At 51.8% G+C, this 10,413-nt stretch overlaps 2 protein-coding genes across 2 annotated transcripts; one reads left to right on the top strand and one right to left on the bottom strand.

The window, feature by feature from the left end:
* Nucleotides 1–548: 548 nt before the first annotated feature.
* NCLIV_024790 (conserved hypothetical protein) lies at nt 549–2,012 on the top strand (the record flags this gene model as incomplete). The annotated part of the gene is made up of 1 exon (XM_003882674.1): nt 549–2,012. One exon carries the CDS (start codon nt 549–551, stop codon nt 2,010–2,012), a length of 1,464 nt encoding a protein of 487 aa, XP_003882723.1.
* Nucleotides 2,013–3,226: 1,214 nt separating this feature from the next.
* Nucleotides 3,227–6,430, bottom strand: NCLIV_024780 (putative citrate synthase; the record flags this gene model as incomplete). The annotated part of the gene is made up of 6 exons (XM_003882673.1): nt 3,227–3,434; nt 3,929–4,161; nt 4,622–4,785; nt 5,048–5,114; nt 5,686–5,841; nt 6,347–6,430. The coding sequence occupies 6 exons, from the start codon at nt 6,428–6,430 to the stop codon at nt 3,227–3,229; spliced, it is 912 nt and encodes a 303-aa protein (XP_003882722.1).
* Between the last annotated feature and the right edge of the window lie 3,983 nt (nt 6,431–10,413).

Below are 10,413 nucleotides of genomic sequence, written 5' to 3'. Positions count from 1 at the left end.
CGTCGCGCGGCTCTCTGCGCCTCGCCCTCGCCTGTAATAACCCGCAAGGACCGGAGAAGAACACTCGCAGATGGAGGAACGGAGGCAATCCGAAGAAGCTGAGATGTTTCGCCTCGCGACGGAGCGCTCTGTTTCCTCTGCGCGCGTCTGCCTCAGAATCGAAACGCGTAGAAAGCCACGGGAATCTCCTACTCCCTCGCTCTTCGTGTGCGTGCTCTGCCCCGTCTCCTTTCCCGTTTCCTTTCCCTTGCTTTCTCTATTCTTTCCCACGTCTCTTCTGGAAGTCGTCCTCGCCCAGTGCCTCTCCTGTTCCTGCTTGTTCTCCGTTTCTTTCTCCGGCGTCTTCGTCTTCTGTCTCTCTCAGCCCTGAGGGAGAGAGGAGGGAAGAGGGAGGAAACGCAGGAAGCGAGGAAGACGCGTGGCGCTGGCGAGGACAGCTGCGGTACGTGGACCCGATGCGAGAGGCAGTGGAGGGACGAGAGAAGGCTGAAGAGCGGGAGCAAGCGAATGTGTTTAGTCACGATGTGTTTTTCGAGTTTTACGGGAGCATGGAGGACGACGAGGGTCTGAAAGAGCAGGCAGAGAAAGCCCTCAAAAGAAAAAAGGTGATGCGAAAGCACTTTGACGACATGCTCGAGTACGGAAGAAGAATGTACGCCAAAAGGGGGGGAAAACGCGATGAAGAGATCGCCCGCGACGAAGATATCGCCCGCGACGAGGAAGAAGATCCGCGTGGAGAGAGAAGAGACGCACACGCGGAAGACGAAGGCGAACAGCCCGTGAAACGCGGGAGAAACAGAAACAGGGAAGATCGCAGAGAACGAAGGAGCCGCGAGGCAGGAGCGGAGAAGGGTGGAGACCCCGACTCTCACAGACAAGGCGCCTGGCCGTTGGAGACGCTCCGTCAGGACACAGACGAGGGAGAGAGTGAAACTCAAAAGAGCAGAGAAAGAGGCGAGGGAGAGAGTGAAACTCAAAAGAGCAGAGAAAGAGGCGAGGGAACAGCCGAAGACCAACAGAGCGGCGAAGGAGACACGACTGCAAACAGCTCTTCGCCAGACTCCGCGGAGCGAGGAGCGAGAGAGAGCGTCGGCGCACGACCGGGAGAGGACGAAGAACTCGAAAGGCTCCACAACGAGAACGGAGACAGCTGTCCAGGAGCACAGCCGGGATCTTCCCCACAGTCCTCCGCTCGTTCGTCTTGTGCGCGCGACGAGACGTCTGGGACATGGTTTGAGGCGCACGACGCTCAAGTCGATCGCTTCATGAAGCGAACGCGGGCGGCGGAGTGGGAAGAGACGCTGAAGGTTGGCGAGAAGGAAGTGACCTTAGTCTCGCAGGCCTGGGGCCGTTCTCCGTGTGCATCGCCTCGCGGAAAGCGAAAAGAAAAACCGAGACCCAACGCCGCGACCGCCCGCCCCGAAGCTGCAGAGATCGGAGACAATGCCCTTCCGTTTGACGACGAAGACGACCAGGACCTGCCTGCGATTGTCCAGTCTCCCGACAGAGACTGGCTGCAAGAAACGTGGATCGACGGAGGCGACGCGTACACGCCGTCGGCTTCGCAGGCTCAACTTCTGGACAGCTGCGACTTCTTCGGATCCGCTGGAGGGTGGCGGAGCTACCGGCGAACGGCGGCAGAAGTCGACCGCGACATGGAAGACATGGTTGGGGCGGAGACGCGACAAGGCGCCGACTTCTTCGACGCGTTTGAACAAGTTGCAGAAGAAGACGAAGCCATCGAGCACTTGCTCGACAGCCGTCACAGCCGGACCCACCGTAGGGCGACAGGCCAGCCTCGAGAAGACAACGTCGAGGCGTTTTGCAATCTCCCAGCGAGTTCCGGCGTGGATGCGGAGAAGCACGAGGTAGGCGACGGCCCGGAGACAGAGTCAGAAGACTCGGAAGAAAGAGAGCGCCAAAGAGTGCGAGGTGGAGGTGACAGTGTCTGGGAAGCCGTGGCACACGCCACAGAGACAGAACAGCCTGGCGCGGGGTTCTGGGAAACGTGAAGATGCAAAAGCGCGACTGGAGAATCCGCAGCGATGCGCCGCTCCACACAGAGGCAAAAACTGACAGAGAGCGCCGCATGACTTCCTCGGGACGCTTCTGTACGTACACGTGAATCAAGCCTGTACCGTGCCTGCTCCAAAGGATAATAAAACACCCTCATATGTATACATATACGTATATATGTGCAAAGGTATAGTTATGCGCTCACAAGTGCATATATATTTACGCCCATTGGTTTGTCGAGTTGGGATTTGAGACGATCTTTTCGATATCTTTTGTGCTTTCGTTCGAGACTAACTCCGTTGTTACGTCTCCGTTGTGGCAGGTCAACGCCACACAACTCTTCACCGAGAACGCGCGCTTTCTCGCTGCCTGCTCGTGAAGGCTTTCAAAGGCAACACGAACATCTTCCTCAACCGCCAGAACAGTCACCAGATATAGGCTTCTGCAACCTATATATGGAGTGTATATAGCTTAGGTGTGGGGTGTACACTGCAAATATCTACAGTACATGGCAGATATCTACATATGTATACATACTTTGCACACATGTATACGCGTAGTTGTACGTGGAATGCGAGGTCGACGGAGCCGTGACAAACCCGTTTCGCGATGGCAAAAGTGATAACTGAACGTCTGCGCCCTCGGAGCGAAAGGACGACGTTCCCGGCCACCGCGGCTCTCCAGTCAGCCGAGCGAGACGTTTTATTCGGTTGTCTGTCGCTCACAAAAAGCCTTTGAGTTCCATATGAAACAACGAACAACATGAGCCCTCTGAACTGCCACGCACGAAAGCATCTCTCAAACACACTCGACATATCTACGTGCATGCACTTGCTCTTTCTTCCCCCAAAAGAACCCTACAAAATCCCACACACAAACCTGCTGGTATCCAGATCCGTACTCTTGCGTGTCTCTGAGTCCACCTCGAAACATGGTTGTATCATATATAATTATATACATAAGTGTGTCTGCATGTACATTGAACTCTTTATCACCTGTGTTTCGGTGCCAAGCCCACTACAAAACACCAAGAGAATGTTCACAGATGTTTACAGAGAGCGGCGCATGCACCGATTCTTCAGCGAGAAGGGACACGCGTCTGCCTGTCTCGGCGATCGAGAGCGCCCGCACCCAGCAAGCACAGCGACGCCCTCGGTTGGTGCGGAGGAGAATGGGAATCTGCCAAGCCACGATCTGGGGAGACGGAGGCCTACAGGCGACTGTCGAACTGTTCCGCGCGACTGGGTTCCTTTTCACGTTCTTCGATAGAAGGAAAGGACCGGACGGGAGGTCCCACGTAATGGGAGAGAGGCCGAATCAATCGGTTGTTTGCGCGCTGTTCGATGATGTGCGCCGTCCACCCTGCGGTGCGGGCGAGAACGAACAGCGGCGTGTAAAAATCTGTCGGGATGCCGCACCTGAAAAGCGGAGAACCCGAAACCAAACGCGTCTCCAACATATGCAAATAACCTCTGCTCGTGGATGCATGCTCAGAGCCACACAAGCATGCATTCACACGTTTTCGGGGAGATACACACAGATGCACGTGGGTATTGCAGACATGGTGATGCCCATAAGAGTGAGGAGTCGCAAGACAATCGGTTGGCAAGACACCGAGCGTTTGTGGACGTGGACGACCCTACGCATGCAAACCTGCATCTCGACCTCAATCTCCGTCTCTCCACACTTCTCTATATATGACTTGCAGATCTAAGTACATTCGACTGCCACGCGTGACAGACTTGGCACGGCTATACGGCGAACACCCGGGCAGAGGCTCTCTGGATACGCTTTTATGACTCCCTTTACGAGTACAAGTACATGTGTATATGCATATATATTTATATATATCTGTGCTTGAACTGGGGGTATGAGGCAGAAACGATCGGAAGGGGACGAGGTCCTCTCTCACTGGTGGTAGGCAATGGCGCAGGGGAAGTCCACATTCGCAGCAAGATGCTTCTCCTTCTCCATTCTCTCCGCGATATGCTGCGCAATCCGCACGAGGTTCGGATCCTTCTTCGGCGCATTCTCGGCGAGGTCGAGCGCGAACTTCATCATGAGGTGAGAGCGAGGATCTCCCTGTTTGTACACTCGGTGGCCAAAACCCATAACCCTATCGTGGCGTCTCCAGATCGACTCAAGCTGCAAGATCCACCGCCCATCCAACCCCACACATATAGACATATATGCATGCGCATGTATGCACGCATGCGAATATATATGTCAATGCCTCTAAGATGCGCATGTGACTGCATGTGACCATGCTCGCAGAGCTCACATGTGCTATTTCATCCCTGCGTGCAAACGCACCTCTAGTAACATGGACGCGTCTACGTGGATTGCCAATCCCTGTTCTGTCTGGGACAGAGTGTTTTGCACTAAAAAGCGCACCTGGAATGCAGCTGTATCGACAGCACGACTAACGCCTTCGAATCGTTGGCAGAAGCCGCCTTCATTTAACTATGGGCGAAGATGAGGCCGCTCTATATCTTCCTGCGACTGATGAACTGTTGTGTCTCTCCTGAGTGACTGAACGGAAGGCCTTCTCCCCGTTCACGCGTTTCGCAGTTCGAAATGTCTCATCCAGAGGAAGAGAACTCACCGCTTCGTTGGCGTGCTGCAGGTCGCGCAGCTCCTGCAAAAACATCATCGCCGCCTCGTTCGCGCCTCCATGGAGAGGGCCCTTCAGAGTGCCGATGGCGCTGCAAATTGCGCTGTAGATATCGGACCGTGTGGCGGCGGTCACTCGAGCAGCGAAAGTGGACGCTGCGCACAAGGAAAGCGGAATCGCGGAAGACACCGACCCTTCTTAATGCACGAGAAAAACACAAGGCCTTTGCCACGATGACAACACACTACCCTACATATATATATATATATATACACGCATACTTGTGTTCACATAGTTATACAAAACTGGACTGGGTGTTCTCAGCAGTGTTTCGGCAGCCGTTTCTCTGCACAGACATCTGTTCGCATCTATCCCTGTTGGTAGGCTTTAAAAGGCCCAAGAAGACAGAGACCTCACCGTTGAACTCATGTTCCGCGTACAGAATGAGAGAAACATCGACCGTCTTCACTTCGAGAGGATGAGGCTGAAAAAAAGAACACCGGAGCCAAGGCGTCGCGGGCGGAGAACGCTACACAATCTACATGCGGTACGCCATCCGCTTGGTTGATGAAAGAGAAGCAAGAGATAACTGCATGCACCGGGACAAGCGAACAAATCGTGGTTCTACTGCATGGACGCTCCGTGCATCTTCAGACGCACCGTGCCGGTTTTATATATATATATATATATATATATATACGGACGACGGATTGCAACACCACGAAAACGTGTCGATTATGTTTCTGTTTCTTCGTGTGCCCATGAACGTAATGATTCGCAGACAGACAACACAACACCACAGAGCAAGCTCAGACTTACATTTACTTCAGACGCTATTGTTCAGTGCGTGAAGCCGCGACACACTGTATCTTCGACACACCTGGCGTGCCCCAGTATCTTTCCTTACAGGATCGACACATGCCAAAACACACTTTTAGATGCTTAGGTATGTTCGGATATGGCCATGTTCTTGGATACCAAAAAAGCCCGCTCCCCACTGACGAAGATGTTGAGTGGTTGATAGAAGCTGAAAAGGAGGGTCGCGTCAACGTTACCTCAGCAAGAGAGTCATGTCGATTTAAGAGCTTGAGGAAATGGGCAGCGACGGAGTCCGCTGGATCGGTTTCCTCGCATATTCTTATCCCGTGATGAGCGTAGTGGTACCAGTAGAACAATATGCTACTGTATATGCCTATCAATCTGACACCGATCTGAAGACAAGAAATAGCCACACAGCAAGAGATCCCAGAGACTGCCAACGCACGTATTGGACTTGTTGGTGAACACTGGTCATCACGGCGGGCGTTCAAACACCAGAACCCCTAGTGAACGGTCTGGAGTCGATGATTTTAGAATTACTGATTTCCCACAAAAAACGGCTCTCCCAGCTCACAACAGAAGTGCCGCATCGGCTCCAGAAGATCTGTACAGCAGTTCGCTCAGCCCTCAAGCAGAGAGAAAAAAGAGATGCGGGGAAAGCAATCGACATGGAAACGCCTCCCCATCGCAGATAGAGTTGGACCCTGCATACACGCACGGACGGAGACACGATGGGGGAAGGCACAGCGGAAGGATGCCCTCAAGCAGCTCTTCTATGCACCTTAACTCTGCAGGCAGCAGCGCCGTTTGTAGTGAGCGGCGGAAAACGGTGCACCACGAAATGACCTTCTACGGGAAAGACCTTTTCTTTTTCAACAGCTTGACATCGAAACCCACCTTCGCTTGCTGCTCTGGCGGGACTCTTTCTTGCTCCAGCATCCCCATCACCGAGCAGCCTGTCCTCAGGACATCCTGAGTCATACAGATGAAGAGAAAAACGGAAAGGGGAATCGCTTGAATTGCTGTTGATAGACGCGAAAAGTGGCCGGGGATGTGCCTGCCGACAGGACTTGGGTGCCAAGCGAACACTCACAACAAAAACGATTAAACAGAGAACTTTCTATGCACGAATACAGACGCGCTCGCGGAATACATACATGCATACATACGTGTATGTGTATCAAAAAAATACACTTTTTGGCCTTGCCGCTATCTAGATGTTTATGCATCATTGTGCGTCGTCACATCCATACTATATTCATATCTAAATATATCTGCAAGCACACAGAGCCAACGTATGCATCTGTGTCATGCGTGCTGGCAAAGCTTGAAAACAACGTCGTGAGGAATGGGATCGCTGCGAGGTTCTTCGACGTGAAGATATTGTGTACATGCACGAGCGCCACCGTTGTAGAAAGTAGATAATCATTTCCAGGACTAACGGAAAACACGAAAGCGCTAACGAAACGAGAGAAAATCTCACTCGGGCGTGCGTGGACTAACTCGTTTTGGCATCCACGGTCTACGATTCAGCAAATGGAACTGAGATATTCCCCGCAGATGCTTCAAGTGGTGGTGCTGGTTTCAACCTTAGGACAGACCGCAAAGCACCAATAGCGTAGACAAAACGATATCTTCTCGGAAAGAAAAACTGGCGGTTTCTGATTCATAAGATAGCAAGGCGATTTCTCTTTGAAAAGACCCGGTTCACCCATTCTCAACGGTAATAGTGTGCACTCTGTGAACATGGTGTGCTTGTCCTTTTGGGTTCCTCTCGAATGAGTACCATAGGATGTGCACTTTTGGGGAAGCGCTCGAGGCAGGCTTTAAGGACAGGCGGTAATATACGAGCTTTCACAAGTTCCTGATGTTGACGCTCCAATTCATCCTTCGTTGGAAGACGACCATGCAACAAGAGAAACACGACTTCTTCGAAGGTCGCTTTCTCAGTCAGGTCAGCGATGCGGTAGCCCCGGTATGTCAAACCTGCGGCAACATGACGGCAAAAATACCCGGATGATACACTTCAATTCCGCGTTCACCTGCAAATCCGTGTGGCCTTCGCCTAGGATGCCACGCGGACTCGCTGACACGGCATATTCTCATGTTCTTAGACATGGTAACCCCCGAAATGGCATCGACTCTTCCACACTTGCCTAAATGCGCTCATACCTATACTGATTCACATAGATGCATATATATGCAGAGAACGAGACGCACAAGGCAACGGTATCTGCCATGTCCCAACGCCCGCAACCCGTATCACTTACGTGCGCAGAACCCCAGTTCACCCAGCCCTCTCTGCAAGCAGACGAAGAAGCGGCTGAAGAGGAACGCGGCTCCCAGTCATTAAACGCGGTCAGATTCCAACCTTCCCTTCCGTTTGGCAAACGACAAACACTCAAGCAAGTTGACTTTTCTCGTTGGCTTCTTAACTCGCCTGCTAAGCTGGCCGGTCCAATACTTGATATGGCAGATTCTCCCGCAACGACACCTTCTAATCCGGGAGGGTAATTTGAGTTCTTGCGCTTTTCTTCTGAGGATTCAGGCTGTTGTCTCGCCATTTCCGAACTTAGAAGGGCTTTCCTTTCTTGTTGCCAAGTGATTTTTCTTGGCGGAAATTCGCGAAGATTAGGTTCCACAGACCCGATATGTAGGCCACGATAGTGCCTCAAAAGCGAGGGTACTCTGTAAGGGTTTTCAGACTGAACAGTCACACGTAATATTCCGTTTTTGGTATTTTCCTTGAAGCTTTGCCTTTCGACCGTGGTAGCAGTCACGACAAAAAATGTTTGGGAACAGAAAAGTGAACGACAGTCGCAAAAAAATGCGCGCTCGGACGGTGCTATCGGCACTTGCACATCATAATGGGGACATTTGAGAGCATGGTCGCCCAACCACGTGCGATTCGCAACTGAGATTCCTTGCCTCGCCAATGAGAGTGGCCGAATTGCGACTGTCGGAAGTATACTCTTTGCATACGGATATGAAGGCCTATTACAAAAAGAACGAGTGGCAACTGTGGATTTTCTCCAAAGACAAGAGGCATGCTGAAACTGTCCAATCGAAGCAGAACAACACGTTTTGAGACCAGTTGACGCCGATATGTTGTGCACTAACCTCCCTCGCAAGACTTCGGAGGCTTCACATGGGGCAAGGAAAGTGTCTGTGCGGAGGCGAATTCGACAAGTTCGAACGACAGCAGCCATCAGGATGGTGCACGGGAAAAGCAAAAGGAAACACAATATGTAAGGGGGAGGAAGCTGAAGAAGGTACTGAAGCGGCATGCACAAACGGGGAGGAACCCTCCGCTGTTCTCGCTTTCATTGGATCGCGCGCTTGGATTCACAGGTCAGAGACGCGCGGCACGCTCTGTGCAAACCGTGCGTATAAGAGTAATTCACCTAACCCACACACACACACACACACACACAGGCGTAATCAACACTTCCTGGGTCTTGAAACGGGAGATGTACAACAGTCTCAATTAACCCCTCTGGGACAACAAAAGCGGGAAAAACAGGTAGCCAGTGAACAGTGCAGGGGCAACTCAAACTGAGGAATGAGAATCAAGAGAACAAAAAGTACCCGTCTAGAACAAGATGACTAGAATAAACACACCAAGTCAACTGACGGCTTGACAGTGTCGCATACTGAGGCCAATCTGTTCGGAGATTTAGAAGGCTTGCTCCGACGGAGCCGCACACCTCTCGTGACTCGTCTGCACACGGTTCACTGACATGTGCCGCAAAAAAAGCCAAGACATACCACTGGAGAAAGGCGAACAGAGTTGAGTGGCCGGTTGTGCCCCCGAAGGACTGTGGAATGCGGAAAGGAGCCCTGATCTAGGGATATAGACGATTTTTCAGCGCCGGTGGATAGGCCGTCGGGACGAAGTTTTACGTAAACAAACATTAGTTTTTGCATGAAACCAGCTGCCTACCTGCTGGTATGTTGCTCGTGAGGAATTGGCCGAAAATGGCAAAACAGGCAAATGTGAGTGTGGTTCTAGGATGCACGAAAGCACACAATCTTTGAAGAGAAACAGCTGTCACCCTCCCGGCATACAATACAAGGCTTTCCGCGTCCATTTAGTGAACAAGCAGCTGTAATCTGTAACATCGTCACGGAATGCGTGTTACTAGACGGCGTTCACCTCCGTGTGAGCAGTGGGTTCTCTATGAAGTGAACGGCCATTGTGGGTGGTGAGCGTTCCAGTCTAAAGTCTACATCACGCAGACCGCAGCAAGCTTTGATATGTCTTGCAAAAAGTCCCCTCTCTCTTTCATCTTTTATGCCCCCTGGAGTCGATGGCACAAAAAACCGAAGAAGGGAACCATGAATTACTCGGTACGCTTGCTGCGGTATGGAAGCATACGCGACGGCGTGACCCCGTGCCACGCCAAAAGAACCTCAAATGGACATCTCCATCCGGGGTTTTGCTCCCCCTCTGGCAGGATTCGGGCTTCTTTCTGAGTATAAAAAATATCTTCGTGGGGCTCTCGAGCTTTGCCAATATATCAGTCGCTGCAGACCGTTATCACCAAACAGTGACACACACACGTCCTTGACAGCAAGGAGGCTCCATTTAGTGTGAGTTCAAATGTGCTGTTCGTCTCGTGATAAGTTCCATAAATGCACCTGTATCAAACGAATACGAACGATGACATGGCTGAGAACCAGATCGATGCCTGGCTGCTGAGCTTTGATCTCTATTTTTCCGCGCATATGCCACAAATTATCTTCCGACGAATCACCCCAAGGCCGATACATGTAGGTTTTCTATTCATTCTCCCTACGGGGTGACGTTGTAAAGTTATGTTTGAACTTCGCCATTTTCATTGCAGAGCAGCTTTATCAATGCGGTGGTGAACTGTTCGGCGTATGCCTGTACCCGAAATGCGTTGGCTCAGACTCATTTTTCTGCGACACTTGGCATTCCTTCAGCAGGCGTTTGCCTGTTC

Source organism: Neospora caninum, chromosome VIIb (genome assembly GCF_000208865.1).
Source record: "Neospora caninum Liverpool complete genome, chromosome VIIb".
In the NCBI taxonomy this organism is placed as follows: Eukaryota; Apicomplexa; class Conoidasida; order Eucoccidiorida; family Sarcocystidae; genus Neospora; species Neospora caninum.
The sequence above is the reverse complement of the archived record's forward strand: the minus strand, read 5'-3'. Positions and strand labels throughout refer to the sequence as shown.